Genomic DNA, 18,892 nt, shown 5'->3' on the forward strand with positions numbered 1-18,892 from the left:
AGCAAAGTGCGTTTAGAACACTGTGATGCTGACATTTGTGGGACACTGGTTAAAAACGGAGAATTTCAGAATTGAAAGCTGAATCTGATTATTTTGAGGAGGTCTTGCTTATTTGTGTACATCAGACATAATCATCAATGCAAAAGGCTCAGACAGAGAAGGATGATTGCATGGAAACTCTAACTGGTCTATGCACAACCATAAATACAGTTTGATTTCCATTTACACAAGTTAAATGACACAGAGAATGAAAACTAAAAAGTGTGAAGGGGAGAGATATAAATCCAAGCTTGTTCAAGACATCTAGCCCCACATATTTGAACCCTAATATTCTACTTGGAGAGAACCCTGGAGAGCACAGGCCATCTTGTAAAAACACAGGCTACTTCAGATCGTTTTATCAGCTTATGACCTTTACCTATTTTATAAAATAAAGCTCATGAATGTGATTTTTAAGTGTCCAGAGGACAGACTTCAGTTTATGGTTTGGTTATAAAACTCAGCTGTAATACAATGGACAATGGTTAGATAAAGTACAGAAAATATATATAATGGAGAAGATAACTTGTTTCATTTGTAGGTCAAATGACATCTCCCGGTCAAACTTAACTCCAAGGTTCCTCACAGTGAAGCTGGGGGTCAAACTAATACCATCCAAGGTGACTATCTGGTCAGACAGTGTTTTCTCTGAGTTCTGGGTCATCCAGGCCTTAATGTAATTGAGACATTCCTGAGGTTGAACAAAGTGATGAAATTCATCAGGCTTCATAGATATGCAGCTGGGTGTCATCTGCGTAACAATGGAAGTGAACGCGCTTTCTGATGAGGCTGCCTAAAGGGAGCATATATAAGGTGAAGAGTATCGGTCCAAGGAGAGAACCTTGCGGAACTCCATGACTAACTTGTGTTTGCATGGAGTAGTCATTGTTTATCTATCTATCATTATATCTATCTATCTATCTATCTATCTATCTATCTATCCATCGAGTCATCCGCATTTATATCCGTCTATCTATCTATTTGTCATCCATCCATCCATTTGCACATCTACTTATCTCAAAATACTGATAATAATAATAATAGGAATTACACTAAACCCTGTTTAAAGTTGTAATTTCCCCCTTTTTTCTTTGGTTATTTCGTCTCTTTGTTGTATATACATATAGATGAAATAACTCAAGACCAAATAGGTCTAAAATGGGGACAACAGTAAAACAAGTTGCATACGCCACAGTCCATGCACATGTCCCCCTCTCTCTCTAGATGCAGCCGGGGTCCTACACACGTGCGTTGCTCTTCCCGGCGCCGCCATTGGCTGCGTCGCGTCACCAGCTCCCCCCGTCCGAGTCTGTACGTCACCGCGGCTGTAGCGGTGAGCTCCGCAGAGCCGCACAGACACAGAGGAGGAAGCCGCGCAGCGCTGAGACCAGCCCGGACAGCGCAGGACAAGAAGGGGAGAGGCGGTGGTCCTACAGTGGCCCTCATCCGTCAGTGCTATGGCAGACACCGCGGCGCTCCGTGTGAACCAGGCCCTCGTGCGGGACTACCTGAGACCGATACCCGCGCACCTGGCGCCGCAGACCGGTGTGAGACACTGCGGTAGAGCCTGACGCCGCATCAGCTGCTCTCCTCCAGTAAGCCGAGGAGGAGGAGGAAGGAGGAGGGAGGAGGAGGAGGATGATAAGCAACATCTACTGATGAGAAGTGTTTCTCCAACAGACAACTCCGACAAGGACCTCAGCATCCTCGTCTCTTAAACCAGGACCATGTCTGCCATGTGTGTGTCGGTGGTGGTGAGTAGCCTGCACCTCATTTCATTCACCCTGCTCTTCGTCTTTATTCTCATCCAGCAGGTTTTCCCTCTTTTAAAGGGCCAGTGTCTGTTTTTCTCGCCCTCCCCCGTCCCACACTGAAGTTTGAATCAACTATCTTAACAAATGTTTCCAAGTCTGACTGTATTATAAACCCAAGACAGGCAGATTTATTTATTCTCCTCATGAATCAACATCTCATCAGTGTAAATCATTCATTTCTCTGGGTGAGCAGCACAAAAGAGTCTCCAGTGGAAGGATGGAGAAAGAGATGGGATTTAGCAGCCTATTGTTTACCCTGTGAACAACTGTGAATGTCAGTCAATGCAGATTATTATCTGAAGACTGTCACAACAAAGACATGGTTAGATTTCACAAATAAACAAGCAAGTGAGAGAAAATAATTTAGCTTCATTTAGTTTATTTAGATAAATAAGAAATCAAATCCTCATGCACCTTCTCTTTTTTTTTAAGGGAAAAGGAATATTTTATTATGATATGATTAGATATTCCTGCATTGTTTTATTTTGTATATATTACTTAATCATCATTTAGTGTCAATGATGGATGGAATTTTTTCATGCCAGTATAGTCACTATGTTGGTATCTGTGATGACATCATAGTGGTGTCAGTAGCTGCTGGAGATCAAAGTGTCACCATCCTCCGTGAGTCAGATGAGGCTCAGACACGAAGCCTGTCCCTTTGTCTTCTCACAAAGCAGGAGGGCTGTAGCAAAGTCGAGCTGTGACTTAAGTAAACAGAGGGTCAAGTCTGCCTGTTGACGTCCAATCAGGAGGCTCAGTGTCTAGCGGGCGTCTCATTCACTTTTAAGGACTTTTTAATGGAATTTTAAAGGTTTGAGTTTGTTTTGTTTTTAGCATTGAGAAAAGAAAAAATTGGATTGTCTTCAAAATGGATTTGAATTTGTTGTCAAACTGTCGCTGCATCAACAAAGCATTTCCTCAGGTTGATAACTATGCAGAGAGCTTTGACTTGTGGGGATTAATTTCACTTACATTTATAACAAGGTTTGTTTACGGCCACACATTTATTTTGACAACTGATCGCCCCCTGTTGTTTAGCTGCAGAACTGGTCATGAACCCGCCAACTGTCGCTCATCCCCCAATCAACACTGCACAGACTCTGGCTAAAAATATGCCATCAGTACATATAAGATAGCCACATGTGTATCTTGGATATTTATGCTTCATTTCTGGATAGTGGAGACGTGTCGTCCATCTTTATACACAGTCTATACTGCTGACTGAGAATGGCAGCGGATGATTGAGGTTTAGGTGTAGGCTTCTTCTGCAGTCATTCAAAGGGTCAATGACTGTTATCATACCCATATACTTGTTTACAGAGGGTTCCTCTGCAGGCATCCTTTAGAGTTGCGTTAAAATTGCGTGTGTCGATAGATATCACACTTTTTTGTGGCAAAAGTAAAAAAAACTCCTTAAAGAATAGATTGTGATACTCCCGTAATCGTGCCACGGCATATCTTAAATATTTTCATTCAAAGGAAAGTCAGCGAGGGCCATTTAAGTTATCAGACATGATGCACTATTTAGTGCACTGCAACACAAAACAAGTGACCAACTTAAACCACTGGCTATGTTCAATCTGTTTCATCTGCAGTACCTGCTTTACACACTTTGAAGATACATAACCTGCTGTAATTTGAAATACACTCGCTTTACTAATACAATGTATGGACATATTTCCAAACCGGCAGCCTAAAGGCTGTGGAGACCAGTGTTTGCATGAGCTCAGGTCCTCCTGGTGCGTCCTGCCTCAGTCATTAACCTCTACACAAATAACCATCGCTGCCTATTGTCAGTGATAAATTCAGCGCGACTGAATCCAAACAGAGTCTCTCTCTGTGAGCTGAGATGAGGAAGAGACAAGGACACGCAGCAACAGGTGCTGCTGCGCTGCCAGGCATGTGGGTGGACATGTGTGTGTATTTGTGTAGGGGGAGGGGAAAGTGCACATAGGAGGGCATGTGTGTATTTTGTGATATTTCGTCTGCCAGTGTGTGCATGTCTGTGTGTGTGTTTATGGTGAGCCCTACTTTAATTGTATAGTAATTGCATCTTAATGTCTTCTACCACACACAAGCATACACAAACATCCCACCCACAACCAAATGTTTGTATACACAAATCCCTTTATGTTATACATGGGTTTCAACTAGGGCTCTTCAATTAAACGAATAAATGAATAATCGTGATTTTATTATTGTCGAAAATAATCGTGATTTGGATTTTTTTCATAATCGAGCAGCCCTTTTTTCAACACACTTGCACTCACAAACGCATGCACATGCACAGAACCATCTCAAACTCCTGTTAGGCCTCTGTCCACTTCCCGCTCTGTGGTTCAGTTTGTTGCTAAGCATTGATCACATGTCTTGTCACAGGATGAGTTCAGTTTGTGTTGCTGTGCCGTTTGGTGCAGCTTCATGTCATAAGTCTGTCAGACAGACAGCTCGGGATGTTGACAGCTTATATGTGATGGCAGGCATTCTGTCTTGCAACGTGCGTGTGAACCGCTTATTTTAAGATGTGAAAACACTAAAATGTGCTTCTGCTAGTTATCTCAAGTTTAATTTGCCCTCTGTGGGGCAATCGCTACAGATTTTTTTGTGCTGATTACCCAATAATCTATCAAACTAATTACTTAATCCTTTTTGTGATATTTGTTTAAACTGTAATTATATAATACAATGATATAAAATATAGCAGCAGGTTGACAGCAGCAAATAATTAGTAAAGAATACCAATAAACACAATACAAAACCACTATAAAAGAATATTGTAGCTATTTAGAATTGCACCTTATCCAAATCGAAGATATTCTGAGGTTTAGGTCATATGGGTGAAAAGAAATTCTAGAATCTACATTTCCCATAATACAAATCCAGCAGGTCGCTCTCCATGACAACAGAAATTGAGCTGGAGGTTTTGGATCCCCTCTTTAAACTGCAGTTCCTGTCATGGACACTAGGCGCTAGTTTCAACATTTGAAATAATGTGTGTTGCGAGATAAAAAGCGAGATTTTTCTTTACCTTATATTTCTACCTTTGAGTACCTATTTTTGCTAATGTGTATGATTTTTTAAAGTAATAGTTTAAGCCTTGATGGCTTGATTGACAGGTGTGTCCGCCTGCCACCTTCAGTAATGGCGGTTGCTGCCTGTTCGCCCCACCTAAGCTCTACCCGGGCTCAGCTCAACATATGGAGAAATTTAAATGTTGTAGTACTAGGATTTGAAAAAGTCGTGTGTAGTCAAATATCATATGTTTTTTGTACGATCTACAAAAATGCTCAAAGTCAAAAAAGGAAGTTCCGGCACTGCTGTTTGTGACCTATAACTTCTATCCCTGCTGTGTCTCTGGACCGAACTTCTCGCTGCTGCTGGAGGTAGTATTACAGGCTGTAGCGGGGGGTGAGGTGTTTGTTTCATTGTGTGTGTGTTTGCATGCGTGCATGCTATGGGTGGATAAGCTCAACAACAAGAACCTGCCCTGCAGTGGTGCCACTCTGTTGCCTGTGTGATGATAACAAGAGCTGTCTGACCATCTAAGGTCTCCACCCTCAGATCTCTTCCTTTACCCTGTGATCTGTTTCTTTACTCCGTCACACACACTTACACACACACACTGTAAAATGCAACTTAATATTGTGTTTCCGCCCAAGTAGATGCAGGCGTGTACGTAACCTACTGGTGCTGCAGGGTTTGATGGTTTTGGCGAACAGACCACAAAGGTTCAGCACAAGTTAACCTCTGTTACTATCTCCGCGAACAATCACAGTTACAAAACAAGTGCTTGTCAATAAAATTACTTTCAAGGCACACACTAGATAATTCTCCCTCATTAAGTTTGTATCATCATAAATGTACATATATATGTTTATTGGATTGAGACAGTGCGTAAATCACTATTAAGAAAAAATCACCCACAAGTTCTGTAGCCCTTCACTTTCCTCAGTTGAAAGTTATAAAGTTTCTGCCTGAGCTAGCTAGCTTGACGTACTGAGACAAAATTGATTGATCCGTAAGAATTTGGTGTTCGATGTATAGACTTGCACAACAGTGCCCATTACCCAGAACCTCATATCACCGTCCACACACACAGATGGCTTCGTTTCAAACACACAAAGTATCACAGGGGTTATAAGGTGGTAAACTCCTTCAAGACAGATTATCTGTTGCACAAGCAACATATAAAATGTCCATGTTTCAAACTCTACACCCCTTGATTGCTCTCTCCAAGCCCAAGATAACTGACATGACATCAAGTTTATTTTTTAATCTAGAAGGCATTGTACAAACACTGATCTTCATTTGTAGCAAGACACAAACACCTTTCACCATGTGTCTGCCAGGGGGGCACAGTGTTGGTTCTCATCCCTGTTGCTGCACCATTGTTTCCTAGTCACTGATTCAGGAGCCTGCACGTCGGCTGGTGGAACTCAGGTTTATGGGCAGTGCGGCAAGATTGAGAGACAATGCTGGCATAATAAAGAGGAAAGCTGGCAGTACTTAGGCCAAAAATGGACTCATGCATTGCTGATCTGAAGTGGCTCTGCGGTGGCTCCAGACAGTGTCTGTTGTCCTAGTGGTAAATGCAGGGACAGATGTGATTGTGTATCTGTGTTTGTTGGTACAACCACTGAAAGACACACACTCGGACCAGTTGTGAACGTCTGTTTTCTTGCTGTTATCTTACCTCACTCCCTCCCTGACATGCCGAATAGCAGCCGTTGCAGTAATTATCTTCATTGGCTTAAAACCTGAGCTGCAGACCGAGCCAGGTCATCTGAGATCAGTCTGCGCCCAGACTAGCTTCATCACAAGCTGAGATGAAAATAGCTCTTTCGCATGTTTCTATTCTATGAGCTATAGCACATGCAAGCTTGGTGTATACAGCTCTTTATTTAGTGGAAAATATTAACATATATACAACATATTTCATTGGGAAATCTTAACATTACATTAATAATGTTAAATCTATGAATCTGTTTAGTAACCAGAAGGATTTTCTTGGTCCACGTGATCTATACATGACTTTAAACTTTAATGTCATTGAGACTATTGGCAAAGAGCCAAAAAATGTATTTAGCATTTATACGTTTTTCATTTTCTTATCATCATTAGCATTTAATTTGCATGTACATTATTTTGATATATATATATTTCTTTGGTATTAAATCTATTAAGTGGAAGCTACTCTGACTTGTTTGGTAACTGATTCCCACTAGAGTAAATGTTTTATTAATGTCACACCATAATAACTGTTCATAACATAGGCTACGTAGCATCAACCTCCTGAAGACGCTGTATTTCATGTAGGTATAATTGTTAATCCCCTTTTGTTAGCGTTGCTCTATTTTGAGAGGTCTGATCAGAAACCAGATTGAATATAATGCTACTATATCGGCTAACACTAATAGTCCTGTCACAGACAGGTGCATGTGTCAAGCTGAAGAATGAGGGATCATTCTGTAAAACCTAAGCATTCGTAATGAAGGACATTTTTTGTTGACTATTAGCAGCTGGGTAGTATATTTTAATGAGCCTGTTTCTCCAGAAAAAAACATCTCCGTGCCATGGGTAAATGTACGAAAGGTTTCTTTTTTAATAAAGCATAACCTCCCTCCCTGATCCGCACATTAAATTGTGAGCAGTACACCTGGATTATGGGGTAGTTCAGGGCATAACATTTTACAAACAAGCAGAAAGAGCCAGAGGGGCACCATCCATTGTCCCATACCAAGCAGAATGTTCCCATTTAGTGCTGTGGGCACCTCCCACCAACGTTTTCACTTTGAACCTTGATGTGAATGAATGCATTGATAGTGACCGGTTATGAACAGCACGTGAAGAACATTGTCTGATGTTTATGGATGAGGTTCTGAGAATGAACACAAAGAGCCAAATTGGTGGTGTGGTGAAAGGACAATGGAGTGCAAGAAGAATGGGCAGCCTTATCCTTATTTGTAGAGTTATTCTTCCTTTCACTCTAATTACAAGTTTTGTATGTCATGCTTTCTCTAAAAACCTCAGTGATCTTATTTGTTTGTATGCAGTGGATTTCATTCAAACCAGGAAATAGAAATAATTTAGAGACATTGTAACAAAGCAAATCATATGTGTGGCCACTTTATGCCCAATCCATTCTCGCCTCTCTTAGGAAACGGAATGCACTGGTATGATGTGGGGATGACCCTGCACGTTTTTTGTGTTTTGTTCAGTAGAAAAATGTAACTACAATTCCAAGTATCAGATTTCTCTGATACTTCTTCTGGGTGTCAAGACGCCGTCTGTGTCAGACTGGCAAACATGGAGCTAAATTCGTTCCTGTGACTTGGCTGAGAGACACAGCAGAGTACCTGCTCGACCCTGGAGTGCACAGGTGATCGGGATGGAGTTTTCCTTGGTTTGACTCCACTTTTGCACCTGCAGTATGTAAACATATGAGCTGTGTCTCAATTTAGGGTCCACATTTAGTGTCCTTCCACTGCTGAGCAACGGAGGCTCAGCAGTGGCAAATTGTTTTTTTGAGAGGAAATGGAAGCAGCAAGCCATAAGAAGGATGCAGACACTGGATTGAGTCACAGCTATTTTGTCCATCTGCATTCAGGGGCTGCATTTGAAGATCAATTTTATCACAGTGGCAGGACTAGGCCATCCCATTTTGAAGGCTGACCAAAAACCAAGTGGTATAAGACAAAACAACCCCCCCCCCCCCCCCCCCCCTTCATGGCCTGCATGGAACATGGCTCCTGCAATGGGACACAGCTACAGTTTTATGAATGAAACTCAACCTGCAGCAAGAGAATACTGCTCTTAGAAAACTTTCCTTGGCAGTCCTCAATTTTTTCAGATCATTATAAATGACAATGTTGACAAGTGATGATATTTTTACTTAATTTCAACAATCTTAAAATTCAGAATTGGAGAATTCCAGGAAATAAATGAATAATTTAGGAAATATATTGTCTAACTTTGCAAGATGCTGTTCCACAGGTCTCATGATGAAAATATTTGAAATATTGTTTTGATTTTATGTTTTTGCAAAACCACTTTACCTTCACACATTGCAGTGGACAAACTAATTTCAATTTTCTCCAAACTAATTGTTAAACAGGAGGAATAAAGAATTCGAAACTTTCTATTATAATGAGTTAACTGCCGTCAGCCTTGTAGCATTATTGGAGACAGTCTTCCACCAGTCAGACCGCCTGATATCGTCTCCCTGATGTGATACACAGAGTGTGTGTGTGACGTTAGGCATGTGTGGCCTATTCCCCTAAACCCAGTGAGATGTTGGCTTCCCAGCATAGGTGAGAGGGGGGGCCTGAAAAAAAAGTTATAGAAAGCCAACTTTATGTGTCTGTGTTAAATTCTTAGTTGTGGTTGTACAGTGAGTTAGACACTTAACCTTTATGGACAGGGTGAGTCAAACAATTGAGTAAATGCAATTATGTTGGGTTAACTGGGGTTCTGAATGAGGAAATTCTCCCATAAGTCCCATCAAAGCAGCTTCATACTAAACGACCACATGAGGTGTGTTGAAAATGTGACCTACAAGAACCATTGTAACATGACACACTGCATACCCGGCTGTGAATTTGGTGACTCCACATTGGCCTGGGTGTTTAAGGCTGACTCACTGTTGGTCAGGAAACCCTTTTGGATTTGATGATGTCATGCTTTAGTTTTGTGTGTGTGTGTTAATGTGTGACTAGCAGTGTATAAACCCAACCTCAAACATTACTTTGGGTAAATTGGGTGAACATGGGGTACTATATGGCACTCTTGGACCCTCTGGTTGTGGTGGTGTCCAGGCCATTGTCTGGATAATTCACTTTAAAAGACCTGCTGACTTTGCTCTCCTCTTGACTCTTTATCCAGCACTACACTTTAGCTAAAATTACCTGATCCTATATTTTGTGTGCTTAATGTCTTAGAACTTGTCAATTATGCCCAGAAGCATTTATGACCCTTAAAGGAAGATCCTTTCTGAAGATCATTTGGGAAATGTTGTTTTATTTGACCTGTTCTTTATCTTTGAATGAAATCTCCTAAGACAATGGGAAGTAATGAATGGCCTGTGGGCCAAATTTGACCATCCAACAGAAATACCTTATCCAGTGAAAATGTTTATTTTCCCTTATATTATATGCCTACAAACATCCACACAAGTTGCTATCAATCTGCAGAAATAAGATTACAAAAAATTTTCTTTAATATTTTCTAATGCAACAGGACTCAAACCATAAATGAAGCACACCAGGTGGCAGCCAGTCAGTAGTTTTTTTTTGCCCATTAATATATTTCTAATGTTTCTTTCTCTTCTCCACTCAGCTCTTATATACAGTGGTGATTGACATCTCAGCCCGAGTTTTGACCACAAAAAGCCCAGCTGACCAGCTCGTCCTATCTCCCCGTCACTACCAGCATACAGACCCCAGCTCAGGCACCCAGCTGGTCTGCGACAAGTGCCCGGCTGGCACCTACGTGTCCTTACACTGCTCCCCCACAGCTGTGAGGGAGTGCAGCCCGTGTCCTGACGGCACCTTCACACGGGGCGAGAATGGAGTCCAGCAATGCCATCGCTGTCGGGTTCCGTGCCCTACAGGCTTTTTTGAGAAAGCCAGCTGCAAGACCACCCAGGACCGTATATGCATTTGTCCACCCAACAGCTACTTGTCGTTGGATAGTGCAGAGTGTAAACCACACTCGCTGTGCCCTGTGGGGACAAGGGTAAAAAAACGAGGCAGCTCAACAGAGAATGTGGTCTGTAAAACATGCACCAAGGGGACTTTTTCAGATGTGCGTTCGAGTTTGGTGAAGTGCCGAACCCACACAGACTGCCAGGCCCAGGGGCTGGTGCTGCTCACACCGGGGACTAGAGAGACAGATAACGTTTGTGGAACATCCTCTTTATCTTCATCTGTTTTGACCTCGCCTTGGCCTTCACAGGTTCTGCTTCAACGCCAAACTTCTTCGTTATCGTCACTGAATCGACCTGCACATGAAGGTGAGAGTAAGTAGCAAGTCTTATTTTTTTTTACCCTTTAGTTAAAGGCAGTATACAACTATTTCCATATAGTACATGTGTCATGTATTTTTAGAGACATTTTCAGACAGTGGCCTTGGAATCAGCTAGCCTCAGAAATATAATGAATTGAGCTAACAGCTATTAATATAAGTATGAATGTACCTTCTCCATTCATTTTTAACATTGTCTGCACCATAGGGCAACATTTTGGGTAGAAGGATTATTCTCTGTCTTGTGTATTTGAGAATATGACAAGCGATTAGCCTAGCTTAGCCAAAAAGAGTAGTAGCATTGGGAAAGTGCTAGCTTGCCTTTATTTGTGGCTCAAAACTAATTCAATTGCACTGATCTGTACATTGCATCTTATTTGTTTAATAGTTAATAAAAATGTGTATTGTAGATGGATATTTAGAGCATATTTTATTCTTCTTCCTCCAGTCTTCAATTTAAATTAGGCTAATTGGCTCCATGCACCAATGTCATAAACTTTATTTATGCTGTTTTCTTAAAGGATATGTGTAAAAGATTTTAACAGCAAGCTACTATTTTCGCCGAAAATTATATTGTAGTAAAGACGTCTTGAACAGAGAATGAAGTCACACTCTGTTTGTGTGTTATAATCCGAGCTTCTGTGTACTTTGTCATGATAGCTGGTCAAACTGCTCATGCATGTTAGTGCATGCGTGTTCCTCAATAGCAAGACCTCTGAAAAAGCCCCTGTCACTCAAGACAAAAACAACAGGAACACATGCTCACATATGGCATTTGTCTTCAAGGCGAAACAGGTCCGATATTTTTTTTATTCCCTGGTCAAATAACAGTGCAGTAGTCTCAATTATTGGTCCGATCAGCCGCTAAGTTAAATGGGACCAAGGCGGAAGGTCTAATTTTAGAGCTATGATGTCTCGAGGAGCACAGTTTTTTTGGGTACTCAGGGTCACGTTATCTGTTGTGGACTGTAAGAATTACCTGGCTGAGAACTTAAAGGGAGCAGGAAGCATTTGCTTTGTTCTGAGATGATGATGCTAATTAAACACCTAATTGCAGTGAATATTGTATACAAGAGTTTGAAAGAAACAGCTTATAATATCTTTGCAACAGCAATTTATTCTGCCATTGATTGCCATTAGGAATTGTTTATTTAAAATGAGAGCTGAAGATTTTTGGCCTCAGATCATATTCAGACCCACTAAACTCTTTATACACAACATTGTAGGTTAAATTGTAAGTGATAAAATGTCCATACATCTTCATTCAGTTATCTGTATTGACAAATTGAAAATATGTTTATAGATTGTTTTTGAAAACATACAAATTATGAAAACGTATATCCCTTGTATACAAAAGTACTGCTGCCAAAGGGGTTCTACTATTTATTGAATTAATTAGTGTAAATGAAAGGATCAAAATGAAATTTGTATTCATTTTTAAATCAACAAACATTTAAGTATGCAAGGAATGCATCTGTCTGAATACTTTCTGAAGCCACATCTTACATTTGTAATGACTTGTTCACACAGATTGTTGTTGATGTCTTTACAGCTGTGTATTATCTCTAAAGTTGCCGTTGTAGCATTACCACATCAATGACACACACAATTTCCCTGTGGTAATTCACAAAGTGATGGGCATTTGTAGTCAGGGAAACAAAGTGGTTGCAGTTTCTTATCTCAGGAATGCTACTACTTGCAGTAAGGAGGAGTTATGGGTATTTCTCTCTTCCTTTGTGACCCTTCTTTTCCACCGCCCCCTCCCTCCTTCCGAGAAAGTGACAAATACTTCCCTCTCCCCTTTGTCTTCTTGTTGTCTGCCCTCCTTCGTCATCTATTACCGTTTTTACGTCATTCTTCTCTGTCAGTCTGCCGGCCATTTCTCAGAATCAACCATCCATGTACCCCTCCTCCCATCACTGACACCTATAATACTGTCACTGCTGTTTGTGCTGGCAGGGGATCGATGCCTTCCCACACAGTCAATTTGACCTCGTCTGTGCTGTAAGAGGGAAAGGGGGGGTGGGCGACTGGGGGTGTTACATACTCATGGCTGTTAATTTTCACCTGTTTTACTAGTGGAGAATGGGTAGGATCACCATGTGAAGGGAGAAAAAAGGAGAGAAATAAGTTGTACTGTGTGCACAAATGTTATGGCAGCATGTAGACTGTTATTTAGTGACCCCACACCCCAAATGTGGTGCCTGTGTTGTTGACAAAACAGCATTAAAACCAGGTGACCGTGGCTAACATTAACCAGACAGTTATGCCCACACAACCTTAAAACATGAAAGATTTGGAATATTGAGTAGCTGCATGTCTCCTTGCTTGTAAGAGGCTGACCTCCTCCCTCCATCTCCCCAATGCACCATGCTAACATGTTACTGGACCAGTCTCACAGCTAAACAGTAACATGGCAAACAAGCTGACGTGATATCAGAGTATCTAAGCTTTATTGAAATTAGTAACGGTAATGTAATCACTCAGTTTCAAATTGTAATCCCTTAAAACCATTGTTCTAACTAAATGAATCACATTAATGTAACGTTTTATAAAAAAAACGAGTGACTGCTCAACACTGGCCATATTCCTGCTCCATGTAATACGGTGTTCATGTCCCTGCAAATTAGATAAAAGGAAATTTTCACTTTCAAAGTTTCACAACTCACGCCCTCTCTCAGTCTGACCTTATAATGTTCAAGATATTTAGATAAATGCAATTAAAGACTTTAATTTGGGGATTAGATTTAGTTTGTGTACCTGCCTGCTGATAAAAGGATTATCAAGATTAACACACATCCAGAGGAAAATCCTAAAAACATTCAGCAGATCATTTATGATCTAATGCCATTATACTGTACCAGTATAAGCACACCGCCACATCTGTAATCAATACAGATTAAATACACTAATCGTATCGACTGCTCATGAAATGTCAGCTAAAGTTTATGTCAAACAGTCCTAAGTGTTCTTTTCCCGGACTTAGTTGGCTGTAAATCGTCAGCCAAATTGACCAAACTCCCTCTCACCTCTATGTTTTTGTGTTTTTAATTAGTCCTTCAATTGATGCCCGAGTTTGATTGTAATCAGCCTTGCGTAACATTAATTAAGGAATGCACCGTAGGGTGAGTAACTAAGATCTCATCTGCTGTGAAATTATGAGCACAGCTGGGGCAGAACATGGCAGGAGGAGGAAAAGCAGATAAATGCTTTTGTTGCACTTAAGGGAAGACACATAGATGATTGTCATGATGATGTCAACAAACTATAGTCACCCAACTTAGGTTGAACTTTCGTTTTCACTAGTGTAATTAAAACTCTTTGTTTACCTGCTTATCGTTTACAAGCTGCCTAATTGAATTGGTCAGCAGAATCATTTTCTGTCTCTTTAAAAAGGTCTGGAAGACCTACCTCCTCCAAAATCATAGCATCTTTAGATCTAGATACAAAAATGTGTGTTTGAAATGTTCATTTCCGAAGCACCTGAATCTGAGAATGAACACTTTGATACTCAATGGCCTCCTCTTGAACTGCTTAGGGTCTGAAAAACATGAAAATCAATTCTATTAATGTGGCCCTGTTCATACCTGGCAGTAATACGCATCTTTGGTGATCTTATCACAAGCAGACAGCTCCAATTACAGATGTGAATGTACCCACGATGCATTGAGGACACAGGGCTGCATATGGCATTCCTTTAGAAGTCCCAGAACTCATTAATAACCAAATTTAAGGGATCATCTATATTAAGGGATGGAGTGAGTCAGCAAGCAAAGCAGTTGATTTAGAGCACAAGATGAGGTTAATACTTCTTCCGTTTGTGGGCCAGATTATAGTGTTAGTATTCCCTCCCCTGATGCCTCCTGTTTTCATTGTCTGGGATGGGCAAATCTCTAGAGTGAGGGAATTGTATTCCCTCTCTCTATGTCTGTGTGTCTCTCATCTCTTACCTATGTACTATCTTATTTCTTTGTGTTCTCTCATACCTCCTCATCTTGTTTGTTCTATCTTTGTCTCCATCTATCTCCCTGTCTTTTTTATCACAGGCATCCACAGCCAGTCAGCACCCATGCCACTGAGAGAAAGCCCGGGAAGGGAAAACCACTATACAGAGGGGCTTAGTCGCCCCGGCACTCCCATCCCACAAAAGCGTGATCCCCCAAGGACTCTACCACCCCCAGCTGAAAAGCAACCAATGAATAGTGAGCACCAGAGGGGGCCACCCAATTCTGACCCTGTGCCAGGGCCCAACAAGCAGGAAATGGAGGGTCTTGAGGTTGCTGAGGTAGTCCAAGTTGGGACAGGTACCAGCAAGGTTGCGGAGCAGGGGAGTGGAGGTGGTATCTCCAGCTACTACAGGCCCACGCGTAGGGGGTCCCCAAGGCCAAGTACTCATAATCACTTTGACATCAATGAACACCTGCCCTGGATGATCGTGCTGCTCCTGCTGCTGGTTTTGGTTGTAATTGTGGTGTGTAGCGTGAAGCGGAGCTCTCGGGTGCTTAAGAAGGGCCCAGTGCAGGATCCAAGTAGCATCATTGAGAAGGCGATTCAGAAGAAACCATCTCAGCCTCCAATGCAGGTCAAGGAGAAGTGGATCTACTACTCAAACGGCCAAGGTGAGTCTGCTTTCTCTTTGACTTCTCAAAGAATGGTTCTACATAAGGAGTGTCAGTAAGAATGTCAGTAAGGTGTTGGTCCATCACAAGCTACCAACAAAATTTTTTCCAAATGTTTCCACGGAAGTCTTCCGTGCTCTGATGATTGTAGGGCTCTACGATATATTGAAATTTATCATCATCGCAATATCAACGTGTGTGATATACGTATCACAAAAGACTGATTAAACGGCATGCATTAAAATGCCTTCACACTCTTCATGTCAAAATATTAGGCCAATCAGATGGAGGCCTGCTGCCATGGATGATAACTTAACCATATTCAGATCATTAAAAGTTTTTTTTGTCAATGAATCATTGTCTGAAGAAGAGAATAGAGAGAGAACAGAGAACTGCGAGGCGGCTTCCTCAAATCTCGCTCCGCCTCCTACGACTAAATTCTATGTGGAAACTTCTAGTGATCAGGTTTGCCCCCCAGTTATTGTTATTAGTTGTGAAGCTGTCAGTGGTCTCTGTCTGTAGCCAGAGACTGGCTATTTAGTGAGTAAATGTAGCTAGCTTACTACGCAAGAAAGTGACGCTGACATTCTTAGGCCTGCAACCTTAGCACTTATCAGTCTCTTTTTACTAAGCACAACACCAGACCATTCATTGTTGAACATTTTACGTTTATTCATATTTGTTTAAGCTGTACTACAAAAACTGCCTTTTTACCTTTCTGGTTAAATTTAAATACAGCACTTACAACATCAGGTCACGGGGCATTTTTACCTAAACTGTGCCTCTTGTGCACACTGAACTTGTGTAAAGTATACATGAATTATCTGTGTTTATTTGTGTAAATAGGTCAAAAAAGAGCCAGATCTCTGTAATATCTCAAGTATTGTGTTTTAAAAATTGATATAACGTAAACAAACACTGTGACATGCCCTCAGAGAGAGTATCATATCTCAGCTTTTCCAGTGTTTTTCTAATCTCAGGACTCATCTCATGTCCTGCATCTGCTACACGGGAGGTTGTGGATTCTTAGTTGCACACCGTGTCTCGTTCTGCTGTACTGACACGCATTAGTCCGGCTCCTGAGGAGTGTAGAACCGTCTGCTGATCTGATCACACTAATGCAGGTTTCTGATCCAATCAATTCTGCCCCACATGCTGATGAGGACAGTGGTTACACAATCAAGGTCATGACCCTGTTGTAGTACCACCCTGCTGTCCGGCCCTAAGACACACTCAGGTTTCCACACTGCTCTCAGTTCTCCAACTTCATCTCAGGTTCTCCATCCTCTTCTCTTGTTTACCACCAATCCACCAAGTCTTCAGGCGCCTCTTTTGTCATCCTTCTACCTTCTCTTATCGTTTTCTCACTTTTTTGTCTTTTGTCTTTTGTCCCCTTTTTCTTTCATGCACTTTACCTTTCATTCAACTCCTCCCGTCCTCATTCTCTTCTCATTCACAGGCCTCATCCTTTTTTACTTTGAATTTCTTTGACTTAATCTTATCTCTGTCTCTCTTTATATGCTCTTTTAAAGTCCCTCTCATTTTTGTTTTGTGTTTTTGTGTTACTATCTGCCCTCCTTTTTCCTTCTCCGTTTCCCCTTTTCACTTATCTTCTTCCTCTCTCACTCCATTACCACTGGCACCCCCTTCAACGACTTTGTCCTGTTTGTTCACACTGTGGCTATCAACGAGTGGTGAACATTTTGCCCCACAGCTGAGCTCTCGATTTCACAGTGATAGACAGAAAGAAACTCAGGGGACAACTCCCGCCTGACTCTCCACTTTGAAACTGTGTGTCTGTGTGTAAGTGTGTATGTGTGAGTTTTTGTGTGAGAGGGAGTGTAAGTGTGTGTGTTGTGTGAGAGAGAGTGTAAGTGTGTATGTGCTATGATAAGCTGAGCCACCCGCCACCCTCTCCCTGCTCCCTCCGTGACTGACCACAGAGAACTGGAATAATCTGGTTTTAGCTGCACTGGGGTTGTTGCTTGGTTGGCAAAGCACATTAGTGGGTCAATCGGACAGTAAAAAGAGCTATAAAGAGAAGGAAATACAGAGAGAGAGAGAGATAGTGGAGGAGTTGTGTATTGTTAGACTAGATACCCAAAGGATAAAGTTAAGCTTTTGCCACTGTCCATTGCAGCTATGTTGATTTCAAATCCCTAATCAAAAGAACTATTGTTCTTAAAGCTGCAGTAATAAATAGTCTGTGTATGAACAATTGATCAGTGGTAATGGGAAAGTGCTTTACTTGAAGTGAGGAACACGCAAAAAAGTAAACCCTGACAATGCAGCTCCTCTCAGCTTTATGGATAATTTTAGTCTCTCTATGCTCATTGTTTTGGATTCAAGTCTCAAAACTAGTTCGCTCTCAAAAGCTGGTATACTGACTTTGTGCCATCCACTCTGCATTAAGGTTTGCCGATTGGGTGAAAAATATTATCTATTTGCGATGGATTTCTGGCAGATTTTCTGGACTATTTGTTATTTTATTTTCGCTAATATAATGCTCTGCATCCGGGCTATATATATATATATATATATATATAAATATATTAATTCGTTCAGGCCCTCCTGACTTGATCACTTTTTTTTTCTCTCTCACACACACCAACACACACAGACACATACACACATATGAATACAGCATCATCGCATGCATCTGTAAACTCAGACTTACTCAAAAACAAGATGATTTGGTCTTCACGAACACATTGGTTATGCATTTTAATACTACAAACGTTATGCTATCCACTTGTGGTCAGATCTCTAAAGACGGTTGTTGATACCAAGTCTGAACAGGGCCCTAGAGTTGTACAATATGATGTGTATTTTGTTGTACTTACCTATTTTTGATGTGCATGCCCATGTTCTCAATCTACAGTTGTTGGCCTGATTGTGGCAGAATGGAGAATTGTAGCATTTTGCCCAACCCTAATCGACACCAAACAGGAGGCAGCTAAAGTTATTATCTAGCTGGTTGATAAGTGGATAATTTAGAAGCAAAGCAAGGCATCAGGTTAGACCAAAGTTGAGTTAAAAGCACAACTTCAGTTGAATGCTAATAATGATCCGAGTCTGCTGGTTATGTAAATAAGCAACTGCTTGCTTGTTTGTCATAACAGCTTTATGAGGTTATAACAATTTTATAAGCATGTCAGATGTACTGAGAGCTTGTTCTGCTGCCTTCAAGTGGTCAAAGAAAAAAGAAAAGATGAAATTAATGGTGCTTTAATGTTGTTCCATTGTAATTGAAGTAACAGGAACGCATCTATGGTGCTGAGATAATAACAGATAATGATTGAAACTGATTCTCATTTGTTTGAATTGATAAAAAAAAATGTCTTCTGTCTTATACAGATATGTTCATAGATGATGTTGCCAGTACTATTGCTGACA

The 18,892-nt window shown here is 41.1% G+C and overlaps 1 protein-coding gene across 1 annotated transcript in view; it reads left to right on the plus strand.

The window, feature by feature from the left end:
• Positions 1-1,659: 1,659 nt before the first annotated feature.
• The window catches only part of tnfrsf21 (tumor necrosis factor receptor superfamily, member 21), a 40,789-nt gene continuing 23,556 nt past the window's right edge, over positions 1,660-18,892 (plus strand). Inside the window, exons 1-3 of the mRNA XM_053445183.1 lie at positions 1,660-1,793; positions 10,191-10,866; positions 14,924-15,496. Of these exons, the coding sequence (XP_053301158.1) occupies positions 1,767-1,793; positions 10,191-10,866; positions 14,924-15,496 (1,276 nt within the window). The 5' untranslated portion in view covers positions 1,660-1,766. The remainder of the gene's footprint in view (positions 1,794-10,190; positions 10,867-14,923; positions 15,497-18,892) is intronic.

The sequence above is a fragment of the Pleuronectes platessa genome, chromosome 17 (genome assembly GCF_947347685.1).
Source record: "Pleuronectes platessa chromosome 17, fPlePla1.1, whole genome shotgun sequence".
Lineage (NCBI taxonomy): Eukaryota > Metazoa > Chordata > Actinopteri > Pleuronectiformes > Pleuronectidae > Pleuronectes > Pleuronectes platessa.